Raw genomic sequence first — 20,867 nt, forward strand, 5'->3', positions numbered from 1 at the left:
TTTAATATACCCGGGTATATTAAACAGCATAATAGGCAACCTTTCGTAAAGGGGAATGATTCATCACGCGCAGATGCTAATGCTTATTTTTTGCTAACCTAAAAAGATAAATGCGTTTTGGGGGTGGGTAAAAATATTGGACTTTTTATTAAAAGACAAAACGGTGATACGATTCTAGCACCTCATTTTTTTTTTTTTGGTTTCAAAAAGTATTCTATTGAAAAAAGAGCTTGTCGACAGAGAGGTGGGCGGGGCCACAGGCTTTTATTGCAGAGCGGCTTCCTGCGAGGTCACAAACAAGGTTCCACCTTTAAGGCTGCGGATGTCGCGGCGTTCCGGCTGTCGCCGCGGGCGACCGTGGAGAGAGAGAGAGAGAGCGGGGCTCGGGCGTCCAGGAGGGGAGGGGGGCGGGGCTTCCATCCTCAAAGCGCACTCCGACCACGCGTTACATTCAAAGCCAAACGGGAGAGAGCCCACGCCATCGGTCGAGCCGCACGACGACCAACCAGAATAAATTAAAGTCACGTACAAAACAAACCGACAAAAAAAGGCCCGTTTTTTTTTGGCAACGCTCGGAGACCACCTTTCCCGCCGGGGAAAGAGGGAGGGGTTTGCATAATTGACCTTTGACCGGCTCCTCCTTCGCCCGGGGGACGAGAAACAAAGCGAAAAAAAACAAAAAAACAAAGCGAAATAAATGAAAAGGGGAAAGAAAAGCGGGCCTAAAGACAGCCGAGTCCTCGGCGGCGAGGGCGATGGCGATGGCGGGGAGCGGGCGACGTCACAGCGGCTTCCCCTCCAGGGACACCACCACGTTGCCGCCCAGCTTCTCGGCCAGCGTGGCGCGGTCCTGGATGTCGTCCAGTCCGTTCACCTGCCACTCGTGCTTGATGCCTGCCGGGAAAAAGCCAGCCGCGTTCGTCAAAACGGGCGCCCGCCGCCGGACACGGGAAACCTTCTAAGGCGCCCCATCGGCGTCATCGCGAACGCGGATGACGGGACTGATTGGCCATTTTCATTAAAAAAAACTCCCTAACAGGGGACCCATTAAAGTCATTATTTGCTGGTAGACGTCCCCTCAATTGAGAGTGGGCGGGGCATTGTTTGTTCGAAACGGATGGGACGTCTAGAACGCTTCCTCTCATTTTGCTTCTTCTACGACGATATTCTTCTGCCCACGAGGTGGCGACATTTCACGGATAACAGAGACGGAACGCAACGGTGAGCCTCATCCAAGTGTGTCAAACTCGGGTTTGTTCGCGGGTCGCCATAACATCAACTCGATCTTTGTGGGCCAGACTATTTTAGATATAATATTTAGATTTTTTTGTTTTTAATTGGATAATAAGAACTGGATGAAAAGCCCTAAAAATCCGTTTTTTATAGATATAAAACTGTTTATTTGAACTTTTTTTTCTTAGTAAGGGAAAACATCTAATAATTATTTGTTTTTCATTTCAAATGGAATCATTTTAAAAAAAATTATATTCAATATTAAAGTGGAAAACCGAAAATATTATTATATATTTATTTTTAGATTTTACAAAATGCTTTTTGACCCCAAAAAAGGAAAAAAAATGGATAAAAAAATTGCAATTATTGATTTAAAAAGGGGAAAATCAGGAAATATCATATACATCTATAATCTTCATTTGGATTTGATCCTAAAACAAAAAGTTGGCACTCATGATTTACTTTCTCGGGCCGCACAAAATGAGGCGGCGGGCCAGATTTGGCCCCCGGGCCGCCACTTTGACACCTGTGCGCTAGACGATCGGAACCCGAAGCCCGGAAAAAGCTATCGACGCGACGAGAGACAGACGGATGGACCGACTCCCGCTCCCTTCCGCTCGCACTCACCTGTAAACTTTTTCTTGATGGCGTCTTTGGAGCTGGCGTAGATCATCTTGCTTTTAAGGGGAGCGCCCTCGGGAGCCCTGGGGGGGAGGAGCCAAAAAAAGAAGCCATGTCAAACCATGCCATTTCTGCCCAATCCAAATCCCCCCTGGAGAAACAGGCAGGAAATAAACCCACGTCTCAGAATGGACCCAAAATGGGGCGAAATCTAAGGGAAGTGACCCGGAATCATCCCCAAAACAACAAGAAGCAACAAGTGTTGCCAAATGAAATAGGAAATGACCCAAAAATTCACAGGAAGCTATTCAAAATCCAACCACACAACGCTAAAATGAACAAGGAAGTGAACCAAAATGACCAAGTAACGCCCCAAAATAGATAAGTCAACCCCAACTCCTTAGGAAGTCCCCCAAAGTCAACAGGAAGTGACGACAAACACAAATGAACCCACAAAGCGCCCTTACATTAACAGGAAGTGATCCCAAACGTACAGGAAGTGCCCCAAAATTGACAGGAAGCCAGCCACCCAACGACAACATCCCCGCGACCGCTCGTTGGGGGAGAACGTAAGGCAAAGGGGGAGGAGCTACGCACCAGAAGATGAAGACCAGATCTTCCTTCTTGGACTCCTTGGTCTCGTAGGTGGCGTCGTAGAGTCCGTATCGGCAGTCGTTGAGGGGGAGGAGCTTGACGAAGCAGGCGTAGGGGTCGTCCACCGACTCGCCGATGTCGCCCACCAGGATCTGCTTGCCCTCCTCCACGATGATCTTCTTGCGGTCGTCGCTGAGGCAGAAGAGGACCGCCTTCTTGCGCTGCTTGACCTCCTCGGGCGACCGGTGCGACTTGCGCACCTTCATGTCGTTGAACACCTTGATGACCTCGTCGTTCACGGTCACGCCTGACGCCTGCGCGCAAACAAAAGTCAAAAGGGATGGCGTCAAAAGGAGTATTTCGATTCACCAGGACGGGACGGTGGGGCTTGGTGCGCAATCGGCAGCCATCTTGGGATGGGCGACCTGCAGTTGGAAACTAAATCTCGGGCGATATCGATCGCGACTCTGATATCGATGACATTTTAGCGCACCGTTTGCGAGACGGCTATCGGTACAAATAAACTCAATCAGAACTTAAAACATTTAAAGAAATTCACATGTACATACACAATACGAAAGTGTACCACCTGCCATTGACAGCGATAGACGTCCACTTTTGCCAACTTTGAGAGTTTACTCTTTACAGTCACTGGAGTTTACGTGATTTTATTGTTGTTGTTGTTTCCGTTTTAGCTAACTCATGACGTATAATACTTGGGACATGTCCGGTCCGGTGGTGTGGCGTGGCTAACGGGGCTAAAATGGCCGCCCCGGGGCATAACGGCCCCAAAGTCCGGCTCGGCCCAAAATGACGCCGGTCCGGTCCGGTCGGGTCCCAAGTACCAAGCGAAGTCCGGTGCCAAGTGACGCCGACCCTGCCCACGCCAGAACGTCGTCCCCCTACGATACTCTAACCACGTTCGGTCCCGTCGGCGACTCATAGCGGCGGCCATGCTGGCTAACATGACGCCTGGTCGCCATTCCGGCGCACGCCTACAGCCACGCACGCGCACGGTTCTAACGGAAAGCCATGACGGAGCTAACGGAACCGTTAGAGGAACACCGGGAGCGTCTTCTTACCATTCTCTCCCGGACTTTGTCGGCCTAACTTTGCCGTTACAAGGCTTCGGTGAAGGGGGGAAGGGAGCTAGCGACCAGCGGGAATGTGGACAGCCGCTAACGAGGAGGAGTTGGAGGAGAAGGAAAAGGGGGCGGGAACAATGAGGAACCTGCCCGCCTATGGCAGTAAGGCGCGGTTAGCAGCCAGCGACCGGCTGGTCTTTTCTGAATATTAATGAGGCCGTCGTCCAATCGGCGAACGCGTTGCCTTTAGGTCCGCGTTCTCACGTGGGGATTTCAAAGAGCTCCCGACGACCATTCTAAAAATATACCGGACGCTTTTGTTATGACTTGCATATATCCATAAATTTAAGATGATCTTGTCCACGTCAAGGCAGCTGTTGTTTCTTCTTTCGCTGAAATATTAAAAGGAAAACTTGAAAGGCACATTTTGAAACAAATAGGATTTGTTTTCAAATAAACAAAACTTTTTTGGAAAAAATGAAGCCAAACAGCTAGTTTAAAAAAAAGCAAAAGTTTTTTTTTTGATAAAATCTTTTATTTTCACAACATACGGGCTGGGATAAATGGCGGTGCTGGTGGCTCGTCTATCAGTCATAAATAAATAAGAACACAAAACTTTGATTTGCAACCGGAAAAACCCACAGAAGTCCACAACGTCGACATCTCAGAATGCTTTTGAAAACAATAATTACGTTTTAACTCTCTAAACATCATATTTGGAACATTTTCAGGGCACGAAAGGAAGAAAAAAAAGTTCCAGCAATTGTTTTCAATTGTAAATAGTGTTAGTGTGACTTCTCCATTAAAAAAAGCTAAGAAATGGGAATGATTTTAGTTTGGTAGCTAGCTAAAGTTGAAGCTAAAGTGATACCGTTTTTTAGCTAATGATACCGATACTTGGCCAATACCAAAACTGTCGCAACTATTTTACTTATTTAAAAATTTACCAAAACTTTACCACGCTCACTTGAATGTAATGTTATCATGACTTAGTCAAACACTTCTTTACCCTTGGGCAGCTTTATTAAATTGGGAGGGTCGGCAGTGAATAAACAATGGTTCATTTTCTATTCACACTCTTTGCCACTACCAACATGGACGTTCAAGAGGGTAACCAATCGATTTGAAGGTTTATTCCCTGCCAGAATCCCCATTTCTAATCATTTGGACATCTGTTAGCCACTTTGTGACAGTGCTTATGAATGGGAGTGCATCGACAACATTGCCTCTACCAACATGGCCGCCCCAAAGCCTCCCAAAAGGCCTTTTCTTATTATGCTAATGAGTTGAGTCGCCGTCCCAGCCATTGGCAAGTGGGAAGGACGGCGACAATATCTTCCCGAGCCATGATAGCGATGACTTTGGATTGCAGTCGTTTTTTTTTTTAATTAAAATAAAAAATCTAACAAGTCGGTATCGAAAAGTAGCAGTAGCAAATCGGCGCAACACTATTGTTATTAACTCGTGAGTTGTCTTTTTTTTTGCACTTGTCCCTGAGAAACACTAAAGGCGCGAATGTGTGCTTGGTGTCAGTGCAAAAAAAAATAAAAAAAGAACGAAAAAAAAAAAGATTCAACAGGAAGTGAGGCACCACAGGAAGGCGGCGCCCTTAACATCAGCATTTGGAAGAAGAAATGGCGTTGGCGTCCCTTTTTTTGTCTCAGTGGCGAACTCGCTTGGCGGGCGGGGTGTCGACGCCGACGCCGACGCCATCCGATAGGCCCAATTTTTTGAGCTGGGCGTGGAAGAATTGCTGCAGGCGCAAACCGGCCTTGGCTTCGTTGGTGTGGCGAGCGTTGTACAGGAAGCAGTTGGAGAACATCAACTCCACGTCCGAGATGAAGTCGTCTGCCGGGTGGAAAGACGACAACGTTACCGTGGTTGACAAAATGGCGGCTTGCTTGCTTGCTGTTGGGTTTATTCTGGGATGTTACGATATGTTCATTAAGCATTTAATAGGTAATGAAGTTATAATTTAATTTGTGAGGACACTTTCCCCCCACAGCTTGCTTTCGAGGCCAGTTAATTGTTTTTAGGACTATTGACGCAAAACGTACAGGAAGTGACCTGCGAGTGTCCCAAAATTGGAAGTGACCATGCGAATTCCCTTAAATGTACAGGAAGTGGAACTACATTGACAGAAAGTGACCCGAGAGTTGCTCAAAATAGCGGGGAATGTCCGAAAATCATGAAAAAAAAAATGCAATTGAGGAATTGAGCCCAAATTAACAGCAGTCGAGTGCCGCAAAACCAAAAGGAAGTGATCCAAAACGTACAGGAAGTGGCCGTGGAATGCCCCAAAATGTACACGAACCCAAAATGCCATTGACAATGACAGACATTTAATCCAGTCAAAGTGGGAGGAGCATCTGCACATTTGGACGTGTGGCGCCGTCGACGGTTTCCCTTACCTGCGTTGAGGTACTGGCAGTTGTTGACCTTCTCCCTGATGGTGCTGAGCGCGATGGGTCGGCTGATGATGTCGTAGTAATCGGGCACCTATGGCGGCAAAGCGTCACACGTTTAGAGGCGGGAGCGCCGCAGCCTTCCCGAGCCGGTGGCGGCGACGCCGACCTGCGTTCGCGTCACCAGCTTCATGAAGAGCCAGCTGTCGTCGTGGCGGACCAGCTCCACCACCAGGAGCTCCAGCGCCGACAGCTGGTGGACGCCTCGGCTCCTCCCGGACGAGCGGCGGTTGCTGCCCGAGGGCGAGGACGAGGGAGGGAGGACCACCGCCGGCTTGACCTTTCGGGACGCCGTCCTCTTGAGGCCGGCGCCGTTCTGGGGGCTCTCCTCGTTCTTCGAGGACGCTGGCTGCGGATTATTGGTCTTCTTGCCCGAGGACCTGCGAGAGAGGCGGTGGTCAAGTGAGCACGCTACTTTGCTTTCAAAATAAAAGGCGTCTCCAAAACCAAAACATTTGACATTTTCCTTTTTTTCCCATGTACCGTATTTTCTGGAATATTAGCCGCCTCCACGTATAAGCCACACCCTTAAAATGGTTGAATTTGACCATTTCTCGCATATAAGCCGCCCCCTGATTCACAATGTTTACCTCCATATTCATGGTTTTAATACGGACTACAAATGTGTTACTTTGAAAGACAAATTCAAACAGGAAGTCTGGTGAGCAGTACAACCAGGAAGTGCGTCTGTAACGGTCTCGTTTGTCATCCCTAGGTAAGATGGCGGCGCCGCGAGCAAGTAAGTGAGTTTTTATCACATTTTATGCAAGATACAGTAAAAAAAAAATCTTGTACTTCATTCGTAGATGTCAAAATAAATTTTGTTAAGCGTTTTATTTGTTTATCTTTTATCTATTTTGAAATAAATTACCGCATTGTCTCGCGTTATGGCGTTTCGTTCATGTCGAGTCTCATTTTGTGCGCATACAAGCCGTACTTCAATTCAGTCATATTTTTTTTAGGGACAAATACGGCCTATATGTGAGAAAATACGGTAAATAGTTGGGGAAAAAAGTTTTGATACAAAATGCATATTTAGTAGTTTGGTAAGAACATGACGGGGACGCCAAGGGTACCTACTTGCTTGCGCTTTTCCCATTGGCCACGGCGACGTTCTTGGGCGTGGCCTGCTGACTCTTGCCTTTAGGGGGCGCCGGCTGGCTCTTCTTGGAAGAGCTGAGAGAAGAAGAAGAAAATGTCAGTTTCGGGAACTTGATTTCTCATTGCGGCTTTGGCGGCTCACCTGGCGACCACTCGTTCTTCCTCCTCCTCCTCCTCCGACTCTTCTTCATCCTCGTCCTCGTCTTCCCGGGCGCTTCCCTCGTCGTCCTCGCTCTCGTCCTCGCTGTCGTCCTCCTCGTCCGTGGACGAGCGCTGGCGGGAGGGGAGGCGCCTGGACTTGTCCTTGGGCCGACAGTCGGGACAGAACCAGTCGCCTTCCGGGATGCTCTGATGGGCGGGAAAGGGGGCGTTCCCGGTGAGCGAGCACGATGGGCGCCTCCCACCAGGTGGCTCACCTTGAGGCGTGGCCTGAGGCAGTGGGTGTGGTGTCCGCGGTCGCAGAGGTCGCACAGCAGCATGCTGTCGGCGTCGCCCTTGCGCCGGCACACGCGGCAACGGGCGTTCAGGACCGAGCGAGACCATTGGACGCTTCTCTCCAGGATGGACAGGTGGACGAAAACCTGCCGGCGTACAGAGGGGGGAGGAGTTGGGTGCGGGAAGGGGAGGGGCTTAGGCGGGCGAGGGCCGAGCGGAACCCACCTGAGACAGGCTGGAAGACGAAAGCAGGGATTCTCGCCAGCGTTCCAACACGAGCTTGGACGCGCTGTCGCTGCCGTCTGCGAGAAAAAAAAAAATACCATATTGTTCGTAATATAAGACGATTTTTTTTTCAAGACTCAAGTTTGAAAAAAAAAAAGCAAAATTCTAATTTTAGACAGAAAATAATGACAGTACATCTGAAACACAAGATATGTGAGGAAAAATATTATTAAAAAAACAAAAACGTATTATTCGTAATATAAAACGAACTGTTTTTTTCAAGCCTCAAGTTTGAAAAAAAAAATGCTAAATCCAAGTTTTATACAGAAAATAATGACATTACATCTGAAACACAAGATAATATATGTGAGGAAAAATATTCTTTAAAAGATGCGAGAGGGGGCGGAGCCTAAGTCAGGTGACCTACCGTCACTGGCCTGGTCTTCATCCTTCTTCTTGCTCTTTTTGATCTTGATCTCTTTTTTGGAATCCTCCTCCACTGCACAGAGCGTAGTTGCATAGCAGCTTAGCTATTATTCAATTAATGATGAATTTAGCGGCCGCCATTGACGGCGACGGACGTCCGAAAAGAATTTGACGTCTATCGCCGTCAAAGGCGCCGCCAGATGAACCTTCACGGCCAGTCCGGCGAGTTTAAATCGACGGCTCATTCATTGTGGCTAATTGTGCCGACAAATTTGAAATAAAAATGCATTCCATTCAAATCCAATGCGCAGATATAAAAAGGGGAGTGGCAAAATATACAGGAAGTGACCCGGAAAGAGCCAAAAAAATGGTACCTAGCGGAGATTTGAGGAAGCGTCTTTCGATTCCGTGCTCGACGTGGCCCAGCGCCCGAGCCAGACTCCTCACGGGCAGCGATTGGTCTCCCGAGTCCGCCACCGCCGCCACTTGGCTGACAGCCAACAGGAGCTCGTAGTTTCCCGCCTCCAGGGCGGAACGCCACGCCCGTCTCTCCGCCACCTGGGACAGTGTGACATCATCAACCGGCGACCTAGTTAGTCACAACGACATGAAAGACGGTCAACCGCGGGCGTACCTTGAGCTTTCCCAGAGTTCCCTGGTGGATGCGGTCCTCCATGTCCAGCAGGAGGTCTCGCAGTCTGACCTCCATGAGGACCCTGGCCGTGGCCGTGCGTTCCGGGACGGATCGGGAGGACTCCGGATCATCTGGACAGAACCAAAAACCACAGAAGATTACAATACTTGCTAGTAATAAGATGTCAATTAAAAAAAAAAAACACAGGATTTTGGCTCTTTAAAAAAAATTACATTTCAAAACCGCTATTAGTGGTCATATTTGCCCCAAAAAAGTACACAAAATGCCCCGAAATTAACAGTTGGTGACCCAAGAATGCCCCCAAAATTTACTGTAAATTTCTATTTAAAAAAAATCAACACAAAGTGACAATATCTGATGATGCTCCAGAATCAAAATAATGCCCAAAAAGTTTAAGTGACCAGTAAATTCCTCAAAATCAACAGGAAGTGACCCAAAAAATATATAAACAACTCTCATTTTCAAATATTATGCCTTCAAGAGTCAAAATACATGAAAATGTATGCCATTTTTAGTCATTCCACCACTTTTAAAGTCTAAAAATTATTTTGTTATGCTCTTGTATGCAATGAAAAAAAAATGCTAATGCTAATGCTAACAACAACACGGTGTCATCGTCCCAGCGCCGACCCGACGCTCCTATTGGTGCGTTTGGTACTCGGCTCGGTCACAAACCGTTTCCATACTTTAGCTCCGTATGCACCCATGAAACGAGCCACATACGGCTCCCGAGCCATACGCAAACGCTAACCTGTGCAGGTGTACTTGCTCCAGTGGCAGGCCTGCAAAACCTCCTGCAGACGTTCGCGCTCCTGCAACAGCGCCTCCTTCAGGCCGCTCTCGCGGTGTCCTCGTGGGTTCAGCGCGTCCAGGAGCTGGTCCAATTCCTCCACCGAGCTGTAGAAGAACCACTGGTTGGGACGGTCCAGCGGCGGGCCGCCGGATTGGGGCGGGGCCGGGCTCGAGCCCACGCTGCGGGGACGAGAAGGAAGTTGAAGGCGGAGCCAGCCGGATTTAGAGAGGGGCGTGTCTCCTTCCACCCACCTCCCTTCCGCCGGCTCCTCCTGGACGTCGTCGTCGTCGTCGTCATCGTCGTCGTTGGCGCCGTCCCGGACGGCTTTGGGGCGGGGCCTTAGCATGTCCTCTGTCAGGCCAAAGACGTCCTCTTCCACCAAGAGCGCCGAGGCCGAGGGGAGGAGCCAGTAGCGGCGGTAGAGGCGGTCCCGGCCCAGCGGGTGAAGGCTGGTGCACGCCGCTGCCTTCTGGATGCGCTCCAGGAGGAGGCGGACCTGCGTGGGGGGAGGAGTTTAAATCATATTGGATAGATAATTTCACATTTTGTGGTCCCTTTCCCCCCTCAAAAGTTTTTTATAGATCTAAAACAATGTTTATTTTAGCTTTTTTTAAATATATTTTTAGATTTTACAAAATGATTAAAAAAGTCTTGAACTGGCTGCTTTTGTTTTCAAAGTCATCCAGCACAGACATAGGTGGCAAAGTTGCATCAACGGGGGTTGGGCCAACGTGGGTGGAGGGTGGGGGCAGCTTTTTCATTCCAAGCCATCCAGCCCTGACCGAGCTAGCTGACAAACTTTGAAGCAGCGGGGGTTGGGCTACGACAAGCACCTGACGCCAATCCACTGATTGCACTCGCAGGACACTAGTATTGCAGAAAGCTTTGCTCTGTCCAGGTTGAAACCAAAGCACTCACTTTTGCCCCTTTTTTTAGATTGCCCAGCCCTGTTAAATAAATGATTACCGTATTTTCACGACAATAAGGCACACTTAAAAGTCTTCAATTTTCTCCAAAATAGACAGGGCGCCTTATAATCCAGTGCGCTTTATATATGGACCAATACTGAAATTGTTATCACGATAAAATAAAATAAATCAGTCGATAGGGTGTCAGACTCGGGTTGGTTCGCGGGCCGCTTTAACGTCAACTTGATTTCACGTGGGCCGGACCATTTTAGATATCATATTTAGATTTTTTTTTTATATAAATGGATTAAATGAACTGGATTAAAAGCCCTGAATATTCAGTTTTTTATAGATCTAAAACAATGTTTATTTTAGCTTTTTTTAAATATATTTTTAGATTGTACAAAATTAATTTATTAAAAAAGTCTTGAACTGGCTGCTTTTGTTTTCAAAGTCATCCAGCACAGACATAGGTGGCAAAGTTGCATCAACGGGGGTTGGGCCAACGTGGGTGGAGGGTGGGGGCAGCTTTTTCATTCCAAGCCATCCAGCCCTGACCGAGCTAGCTGACAAACTTTGAAGCAGCGGGGGTTGGGCTACGACAAGCACCTGACGCCAATCCACTGATTGCACTCGCAGGACACTAGTATTGTGGAAAGCTTTGCTCTGTCCACGTTGAAACCAAAGCACTCACTTTTGCCCCTTTTTTTAGATTGCCCAGCCCTGTTCAATAAATGATTACCGTATTTTCACGACAATAAGGCACACTTAAGTCTTAAATGTTCTCCAAAATAGACAGGGCGCCTTATAATCCAGTGCGCTTTATATATGGACCAATACTGAAATTGTTATCACGATAAAATAAAATAAATCAGTCGATAGGGTGTCAGACTCGGGTTGGTTCGCGGGCCGCTTTAACGTCAACTTGATTTCACGTGGGCCGGACCATTTTAGATATATTTAGATTTTTTTTATATAAATGGATTAAAAGAACTGGATTTAAAGCTCTGAATATTCAGTTTTTTAAAGATTAAAACAATGTTTATTTTAGCTATTTTTATATATATTTTTAGATTTGACAAAATGATTTTTGAACTAAAAACACAGAAAAAATGGATTAAAAAATGACAATGATTGATTTAAAAGGGGGAAAATCAGGAAATTTAATATACATCTATACTCTTCATTTTGATTTGATCCTAAAACAGAAAGTCGGCACTCATGATTGACTTTCTCGGGCCACACAAAATGATGCAGTGGGCCAGATTTGGCCCCCGGGCCGCCACTTTGACACCGGTGCTTTAGATCTATAAAAACAGACTATTCAGGGCTTTTGATTCAGTTCTTCTAATGCAATTTAGAGAAATCTAGATATTATATCTAAAATGGTCCTGCCCACATGAAATGGCGTCGACGTTAATGTGGCCCGTGAACCAACCGGAGTTTGACACCCTTGGTTTAAAGCTTTTAAAGAGTTTTGGTGGACAGCTGACCTTCTCCTGCTCTTCTTCCAAGTCCGCCACGGTCAGGGAGGCGAGGGGCCCCGCGGGGTCTTTGGGGGCGCCGTCGGTCGACGCCGATTCTTTGGCTTCGTCTGAGAGAACTTTGCGTTACTTTCCGGCGTCCCGGGAAATACGTCATCTTCCGGCCTCCTCACCTTGGACGACCTGGCCGTCCTTGGATTCCCGCTCTTTCATTTTCAGTCGGCGCTCCTGCTCCTTCAGACGTTCCTCTTTGCGAAGACGGACCCTGAAGGCAACGCGCGTCGGTGACGGGAAATGGACGACGGACGGTCGGTTGGCGCCGATCCCATCTTACCTGTGCGCCGCCTCCTCGCGTTCCCTACGGTGTTGCTCCGCCCGGATCTCCCGGAGTTCCTGGCGGGCGGCACGCTGGTCCTCCAAGCAGTCCTCGATCAGGTCTCGGCTGGACGCCAAGGTCAGGAGTTTTCCCGCCAACGCTTGGAGGATGCTCAGCTTCTCACCTATCCAATCCAAAAATTCTGTGTGACCAATTCAATTCAGGCGGTCCGGTGTTTAAGTGTTAAGCACGCCCGGCTCGCAGTTGTCAGACCGGGGGTTCGATCCCAGCGCACCATTAATACTTTTACCAGCTGACTAGAAAAAAAATTCTAGTCCATTCCTTCAACCGCTAAATACTAACCAAAAGTAGGCGGTATGGTGGGGAAGTGGTTAGCACATCCGCCTCACAGTTCAAATCGGGGTTTGATCCCAGATCCAGAACATTAATACTTTCACCAGCGGAAAAAATAAAAATAAAATAATAATCCCAGTTCATTCCTTCAACCGCTAAATACTAAGCAAAAGTAGGCGGTACGGTATTAAAGTGGTTATCACATCCGCCTCACAGTTCTAAGATCGAGGGTTCGAGCCCAGGTCCGGAAATTGCCGTGTGGAGCTTTTACGTTCTCCCCGGGTTTTCTCCGGGTACTCCGCTTTCCTCCAACATCCCAAAATCGTGCAGGCTAGACTAATTGGATGCTAAATTTTCCCTAGCTACGAGTGTGATCGGTCGTTTGTCTCAGTGTGCTCCGAGATTGGCTGCCGGATGCCCGTCGTTAGCCGGGATATGTAAATGGAATAAATCAAACCCACGGTCAGATTGACTTCCACGCCAGCGACGGAAAGCGACTCACCTGGCGTCAAATCGTACACGGCGGTGCACGCCAACCTCCTGACGAGCGCCGGGCGGGCCGAGCACAGCTCCACGCAGGGGTCGTCGGTGGGCGCCAGGCGACGGAACTTGGGGTTGGTGTGGCCGCAGTCGCCGGCGGACGCCAGGATGTGCAGGCGCAGGATTTCGGACAGCGTGCAGCTGTCCAGGTCCACTTCCTGGAGACTGCAGCCCAGGTGGAGCTGAGACCAGGCGGCGGCGGCCGACGACGGGACGGCGCCCTCGCCGCAGTCGGCCCGCTCGCCGGCGTCGTCGTCCGGGGCTTCCGACGCTTCTGCCGGTGCAAAAAATAAATCAAAAAATGGCGCACACGGTTGAGAAATTGACTTGTTGTGACTCCTATTGGATGCCATTGCATTAGCTTTGATGGGAACGTTGCCCCTACCAACATGGCCGACGAAAGGCCGTTTGTCTTATTTAAAACATTACAGTAGACTTTTACATGGCGGACAATTTTAAAGTTGATCTTTTATCAATATATACCAATAAATGTGAACATTTTTTTAAATGTTTTTATATTGAAAGCATTTCATTCAATTTTTTTTCATTAGAATTACAATTATATATATTATTAGGATTGTTATAATTATGATTGTTATGATTATTATTGTGATTGTTACTTTTTCATTATCATTTTTATGAATATGATTGTCATGCTTATGGTTGTTATGATTATGATTGTTATAATTATGATTGTTATGATTATTATTGTGATTGTTACTTTTTGCTTATCATTTTTAGAATATGATTGTTATAATTACTATAATTATGATTGTTATGATTATTATTGTTGTGATTGTTACTTTTTAATGATCATTTTTATGAATATGATTGTCATGCTTATGGTTGTTATGATTAAGATTGCTATGATTAGAATGATTGTTACTATTTTGATTATCATTATGAATAGGATTATAATTGTCATGCTTATGGTTGTCATGATGATGATTGTTATTATTAGGATGATTATGAATATGCTCACGATTATTTTTATTATTTCTTCACCTAGTAAACAAACACTGAAACATAGTTATGGAGGAAAAAAAATCTACATATTGATCTGATGACATTTATCAATGGATTTTAACTGTTAAAATATTTTCATATTTATTTCTGAGTAGAACGACTTGAATAATTCCTCATTTAAAAGACAAAATTCAATAAAAAATCAAATGGCAAGAGATTAAAAAAAATCAACCATTTGGGAATGGCCTTAGCCAATGTTTATGGTTTTTGAGGAGTTCCTTTAAAAAAAAAATCAAGGCAGGAACGCGGCTCACCTTCTGGAGCGTCTGTGGCCACTTCCTCTTGCTCTTCGTCCAAAGCCTGAAAGATGGCGGTGATGAAGAAAAACAGCATCTCGCAGAGAGGCCCATCTGGATCCGATCCAACCAGGGCCTCCTCCAGAACCTCTGAAAAGGGGCACCCGGACAACAACAAAAACCTCAATCTTAGGCCCGGGTTTGGAATCCGCCAGCCTTCCTACCGAGGGAGACTCCTTCCGGGAACTCGTCCTTGAGTCCAAAGTCCTCCCCGAAGGCCCGCAGGAACTCCAGCACCATCATGGCTTCTCCGAAAAGCTCGGGCGGGAGCCGAGTCCTGATGGGCGTGGGGGTGGGCAGGTCCTGCGGGAGGGAGAGTAAAACCCAGAGGCTGAGAAACTCTGCCATGGTCTTGGACGGACCTCCCCAGGGACCTGGCAGACCTTCAGGTCTTCGCACTCCATGTCCTCTCTGGGCTTGTTCCACAGTTTCAGCCTCTCGGCGTATTTCTTCTTCTCCTCCTTCAGTTTTTCACGCTCCTGGAAGAAAACCGGGTTGTAAAGGGTATTAAAAATTAAAAAACGACTATATTATCGATTCTAAATGCATCTAAATGTGTTGGAAATGACCACTTCCACTCGCGTCCACCAGGTCGCAGCAGTAATACATGGCGTAATAACCATGCTTAGACACACGAGGGCGCTGTTTCTCATCTTAAGTTCCTAATGAAATCCTATTCGAGCTGCCAAATACTACGAATCTTTCCTATTTTACTACGCCAGTTTTTACCAAACTACTAAATACGTATTTTGCATCAAAAATACAGAATTAAAAAATAAAAGTAAACCAAGCAATGTTTTTTTCCAGAAATGTACATTAAAAAAAGGAATGAAAATGTTGTCAATTCCGATTTGAACTGACCAGGTCTTTCTCCTGCTTTTTGCGCTCCTTCTCCTCCCTCCTCTTTTGCTTCTCCTCTTCAAAACGCCTCCTCTGCTCCTCCTTCAACTTCTCTTTGGCCTCCTGCCAGCCCTCCTTGTTTTTCAGCTTCTCCTCGGCCGCCATCAGGTGAGATGTACTTGACTTGAAAAAAAATTGTCACGTTAAAATGCTTAATTTTTCATAATAAACTCTAAATTTGTCCCAAAAAGACGCATTTCTCAAATGACGTTACATTTACAAATTATGCCGCAAAGTTTTCGGCGAAAAATTAACATGAAATTTGTCATTTGGTGCGTAAATAGTCGCAGTGTGATACAAAATATGACGCTTTATGATGTATACATTTGCCACTCTATGATGCTAATTTTGTCATGTCGCAGTGTTATGTTTCTCCTTATGATGCCAATTTTGACAAGTTGCGATGGTAAATTTGAAGGGTTAACTCCAAATTTCTGGCGTGAAATTTGTCAGATTATGAGACAAAATGTGTTACTTTGATGCAAAATGTCATGATGCAAATTTGGAGGGCTTGTGTCAAAATTTGTGGTGATGTCAATTATTCTGGACTGTGATGTATAAATTTGTCGTGTTATGACAGGACATTTCTTGTGTGAGGAGAAATTTGTCACGTTATTATGGAAAATTTCTGGTATGAGAAATCTGTCACGTTATGATGGAAAATTTCCGGTAGGAGAAATTTGTCATGTTATGATTGAGAAATTTCTGTTATGAGAAATTTGTCACATTATGATGGCAAATTTCTGGTATGAGAAATTTGTCATGCCAAAACAAAATTTCTGGTATGAGAAATGTGTCACATTTTAACGGAAAAGTTATTGCGTTATGAGAAATGTGTCATGTTGTGATGCTAAATTTGAATCAACGTGAATTTTAAAAAACCTGTCATGATGATAATTAGCTATTGTGATAAATGTGTCATGCTGACCTGCGGCGCGTGGGATCCTCGCGCCTCCAACTTGACGCTGCAGGGGAACTGCGGAGGCTCGTCGGGGAAAAATTGGGAAAACTTGTGCTCGGCTAGCCGGTATTTGGCCACGCTCGATTCCTGCCGTGCAGACGGACGGCAAATCACATCACAATTTGCCACAAAACAGACCTCTCCATAGACGACCCATCGCCCAATTTCACAATTGTTTTTACTTCTATATTTTTGCTGTAAAAATGGAATTGGAAGCAGAAATTGCTCTAAGATAAGTGGGTCATTGTTTTTTAAAAGGAATACTAGGTGTTTGAAAATGTATATTTTTGATTTAATGACAAATCTGAGAAGATTTAATGATTTTTTTTTCTTGGTGTTTTTATAAATTCAATAAAACAAACAATTCAAATGTATCGTGTTGAATAATGAAAAAAAATAAAATGTCCAATTCATCTTTCAGTGCCATTGACGGCGTTAGACGACCAATCCATTGTCACTGGGAACATTCTTTCATTCGCTCCTCTTGGTCACAACGGATTGGACGCCTAGCGCCGTCCATGGCGGACAGGAAGTCAACTTTTGGATCCAAAATAACCAGGTCCATCTCGTCTTGAAACAAAAAAAAATGATTGGGAGAATTTTGGGTACACGGTCGATTGGTCGCCGGTCTTTTGGTCGCCCGTTGTCGCGCTTGGGGCGACCAAAAGACCGGCGGCCAAAAGACCGCGACCAATTGACCGCACATTGAATTTTGGAGGTCAAAAAAAGGATCCAAAGCATTTGACTGGCAACAAAGCCGCCGATTGGTCTTCTTACCTTAAGCCGAATGACGCCATTGGCCGGCTCGCAGTGTTGCTTGAGGAGCAGCTTGAGGCGTTCGCGCGACAGGGCGTTTTTCCTACGGCTGAACGGCGCCACGTCAAAGTCGAGCGGTCGCCGGGTGACGAAAAAAAAACGGCTCACCTGATCTGATTGGCCCTGGCGATAAACGGCTCGCCGGGGTCGTCTTTGGTCGATTTCACCTCGTACTTGAACGCCGACGGACTCAGCGGTTTCTTCCTCTTCTTGCTGTTTTAAGTCAAACGCGTAAAAAAAAAATTAATTACTTTTTTTTTTTAAATCCCCCTGCGCCACCGCTCATTTTTCGGCGGGAATTTGGACCTGGCGGGACTCTGGAAGGCGGCGGCTTCTTCGTCGCTGTCGCTGATGACGATGGTGTCGCCGTCCGTGGACTTTTGGCCGTTGGCCTCCGACGGGCCTTTGGCGCTGGAATGCGGCGAGTGGACCTCCAGGATTTGGCAAATGTACCTAAAACACACACGTTTGATTCATTTTGATCAAAGGTAGGAAACCAGAAAGAATGAAAGTGTGTTATGTTGCATTTTGATGGGAAAGTTTCCCCCGATGATTTTTTTGTTGGGCGTCATTGGGGAAAAAAAAGGATTGGATGTTTAGGATATTCAATGTTTGACCAAAATTTTGTATAATTTGAGTCACTTCCTGCATAGGTTGATTTCAGGATGTTGTCGGGTTAAGGTCTTGATCATTGGTCACTAGAGTATGGTTCACTTTATGTACATTTTGGGGATTTTTACATGTCACTTTTGGTTCATTTTAGGGCATTTCCAGATGATATGTTCAGGGTTGTCTTTTTGTTGATTAAGGGGCATTCATAGGTCACTTCCTGTACATTTTAGGGCATTTCCTGTGAATTTTAGGGCGTTTTCAGGGCATTTCCAGTTGATATTGGAGCATTTCCAGTAGATTTTAGGGCATCTCCGGGACATTTCCGATATATTTTTGGGGCATTTTCATGTCACATTTTTTTTCGATTACAGGGAAAATCTGGGTCACTTCCTACTGATTTTAAGGAACTTTCTGTCAACGTTGGCTCAGTTATTGTACTACCTGTATATTATAAGTAAATGGTAAGAATTTGTTTTTTTTAATTGACAAGTGTCATGATTACCAATGGAGATTTATGAATAAATAAAGTTTTTTTTAAATTGTCAAGAATTCAGATTCTTGATTTTTTTTGTCCAGGTCCAAGTTGAAAAAAAATAAGAGAATAGAATTCGTGCCATTGAAAATGAATGTGAAAGTTCTTTAAAGAAATAAAATACTTTAATTTTTTTTTTTTTTGCCAAAGCTTTAAGGAGTTAGTACCTGGCGCCGTTGCATTTGCTGACATCCACCGTCTCCCCGGGGAAGAAGCGCTCCTTGGTGAAGGCGTGGACGTCCTCGCACAGCTCGCTGAGGCGGCCACGGCGACACAGCGCCGCCAGGTGAAGGAGCGGCCTGATAAGCGCGGCGGGAAAGTCGCGGAGGTTCTGCCTGGCTCGCCGCTCGCTCTCCGCCGCCTCCAGGTAGGTCAGGCCGGCTCGACCCGTCAAAACGCAGCTCCACACCAGGCTGTTGCACAGGATGGTCCTTTCGAAGAACTCGCTTTGTTCAGGGGAGAGAGAAATCGTGTCATTTGCAAGCTATTTCAAAAAGATTGCGTATTTCTTTTTCAAAATGAAAGCAGTCGACTCATTTTGGTTTTCCATCTAGGACCCTTTTTTACCCACTTTTTAAATACATACACTTTTAAACATAAAATGCAGTATGTTTCTTGGTTCTATTTAAATCTTTTGTACTTATAAAAGTGAAAAAAAGTGTTGACAACGTTTTATTTTGAAAGAATTTTAAAATATTGGGATATTTTTTTCTTTTAAAAAATAAAAACAATTTAAAAGTAGTTCAAAATTATTTTTAACTAAAAATGTGTCTAGGTTCGGTGGATATACAATTGTTTTTTTAATGGATATTGCATCTCTCAACAATGAGTTTATCACTTCTAGACGTCCAATCGATTTGGAGAATGACGTCAACTAATGGACGATCGTATGTACGTCTCTCATCATCAAAGACAGCCAATGAAATTAGATGAAACTTTAATACGGCATTAGATGTATTGGACATGTTTTGAATTAAAATTCTGCAAAATAAAAATGTTTCATACAGTTCAATTTTTTTGTTTTTGTTCCATTTGTATTCCATTTTTCGTGATACACATCATATCACGGTACTCTAATTCGAAACACCCTCGGCCTGTTAGCAGGTACAGGCTATTAGTAGCTAATAAGTGACAGCTAAAAAGCTAAGTCGGTTAAAAACACGCCTGACTCAAAGTGTGTCTATTTCAAACTAAGACCCGAAGTGTAGTTCAAAATACACTACTTTTATGATTGTATTCTTGCCACTTTTTGAGGAAGTTTATCGAAAGCTAGCGAGTTCGACCGGCGTATCGTGACGTCACATTGCGTCGCCGAGTTGGGGCGACGGTGGCGTCGGCGTAGGATGACGTCAGTGAAGGTGGCCCGGGGGGAAACTTACTCGTAGGTACGGAAGATTTCGTGCGTGATACGACAGAGGAAGACCTCCTCGTCGGGGCGCAGGTCGTCCGGGGGCTCCTGTCGGACGAAAGCTTTCCTGTGGAGAAGCGGCATCTCGGGGGGGCGCTCTGGAAACAAACCAGGGGGGAAGTGATTAAAAAGAGTCGCCACACTCCTGTCGTCTAGACCCGGACCCCCGTGGCGGGCTTTTTTCGGGTGCTTTTCGGCGGTTCTTTTGTTTAAGAAGCGAGAACTGGGCGGCCGCGTGGAGGCCAACTCTCCTCTCCGCTCTTGTTTGAGAAGGGCTAGTCGAGCGAGCCCGGAAGAAACCGGCGGTGTCGAACTTACCAGTTCGGGCTCGTTTCAAATGGGAAATGTTCGGTTTTGTCGCTCTGGACGGCGACGCCAGATAATCCGCCACGCCAAAGAAGCAACTGTCCCGGCCGGGTTGAGCGGGCTCACTGGCGGCTTGTTGACCAAGTTTTATGCTACTTCACGGAACGGGACAAAGCTCGGAAATTTTCTCCGTGGTCAAGTTCGGCTTCCGTTGAGTGACGCGCAGAGGTAGCTTTGATGAAAGCGGCGACGCTTTGAAGGGAGGAATTAAACTTTAGTTCAAGTGTGCACTAGACTTAACACGACTCTCCATGAGTGGACTCGAACTGTCGAGTGTCGTGACACAAATTCACATTTTATTTTGAAAGTTGTGGTTTCTCCGAGCTGCCGCTTGTTGCAAACGCACCGCAGCGAGTGAATTAACAGGCGGGGTGTAACCGCTAATCAAATCCGCGATTGGCTGTGATAGTTGCCAGCCTGACGAGACCAGCCAATGGTAGCTCCAGGGCTAAGGAACTATGGCTATGACGCCATAAAGGCACGCAAAGACGCGCGCTTACGTAACGACGGAAAAGAAAGAATGTTTATAAGAGCGATATGTTAAATTTGGTGGCCGGAAATTGCATGCTATAAGTACTAGGAGCCCCTGTTTCGTTTCTTTTTCTATATTGAAAGTATTCAATTTATTATAGGTGTTGTAAACAGTTTAAATCTGTTAGATTTATCGCTTGTCAGTTGCAGTACTTTCTTGTAGTGCTCATACTCAATCACGTTT

The 20,867-nt window shown here is 46.0% G+C and overlaps 2 protein-coding genes across 2 annotated transcripts; both read right to left on the reverse strand.

Moving 5' to 3' along the window:
• Window positions 1-245: 245 nt before the first annotated feature.
• Window positions 246-3,695, reverse strand: LOC144089583 (cofilin-2). Its single transcript, XM_077620579.1, has 4 exons — window positions 3,531-3,695; window positions 2,452-2,762; window positions 1,861-1,937; window positions 246-894 (listed from the first exon to the last, which is right to left on the reverse strand). Exons 1-4 carry the CDS (start codon window positions 3,531-3,533, stop codon window positions 782-784), a joined length of 504 nt encoding a protein of 167 aa, XP_077476705.1. The 5' UTR covers window positions 3,534-3,695; the 3' UTR covers window positions 246-781.
• An 837-nt stretch (window positions 3,696-4,532) lies between these two features.
• baz1a (bromodomain adjacent to zinc finger domain, 1A) lies at window positions 4,533-20,847 on the reverse strand. Its single transcript, XM_077621100.1, has 27 exons — window positions 20,105-20,847; window positions 19,758-19,884; window positions 18,546-18,824; window positions 17,541-17,687; window positions 17,343-17,447; window positions 17,196-17,283; window positions 16,386-16,505; window positions 15,419-15,580; window positions 14,941-15,036; window positions 14,722-14,860; window positions 14,516-14,647; window positions 13,198-13,509; window positions 12,360-12,525; window positions 12,199-12,290; window positions 12,035-12,135; window positions 9,885-10,129; window positions 9,592-9,812; window positions 8,820-8,950; window positions 8,560-8,743; window positions 8,187-8,258; window positions 7,760-7,836; window positions 7,516-7,680; window positions 7,242-7,447; window positions 7,079-7,174; window positions 6,108-6,378; window positions 5,945-6,032; window positions 4,533-5,381 (listed from the first exon to the last, which is right to left on the reverse strand). The coding sequence occupies exons 2-27, from the start codon at window positions 19,868-19,870 to the stop codon at window positions 5,194-5,196; spliced, it is 3,996 nt and encodes a 1,331-aa protein (XP_077477226.1). The 5' UTR covers window positions 19,871-19,884; window positions 20,105-20,847; the 3' UTR covers window positions 4,533-5,193.
• Between the last annotated feature and the right edge of the window lie 20 nt (window positions 20,848-20,867).

This window comes from Stigmatopora argus, chromosome 15 (assembly GCF_051989625.1).
Source record: "Stigmatopora argus isolate UIUO_Sarg chromosome 15, RoL_Sarg_1.0, whole genome shotgun sequence".
NCBI classification, from domain to species: domain Eukaryota; kingdom Metazoa; phylum Chordata; class Actinopteri; order Syngnathiformes; family Syngnathidae; genus Stigmatopora; species Stigmatopora argus.

Excerpts from the sequence above, each read along its gene's own strand:
- LOC144089583 (XM_077620579.1), bottom strand. Across the intron at positions 1,938-2,451 it reads GATCTGGTCTTCATCTTCTG|GGCTCCCGAGGGCGCTCCCC; the intron begins GTGCGTAGCTCC and ends CCTCCCCCCCAG. Across the intron at positions 895-1,860 it reads CATCAAGAAAAAGTTTACAG|GCATCAAGCACGAGTGGCAG; the intron begins GTGAGTGCGAGC and ends TTTTCCCGGCAG.
- baz1a (XM_077621100.1), bottom strand. The coding sequence starts at position 19,870 with ATGCCGCTTCTCCACAGGAAAGCTTTCGTCCGACAGGAGCCCCCGGAC. Across the intron at positions 17,448-17,540 it reads GCCTTCCAGAGTCCCGCCAG|CAAGAAGAGGAAGAAACCGC; the intron begins GTCCAAATTCCC and ends GACTTAAAACAG. Across the intron at positions 14,648-14,721 it reads CCCGGAAGGAGTCTCCCTCG|AGGTTCTGGAGGAGGCCCTG; the intron begins GTAGGAAGGCTG and ends GCCCCTTTTCAG.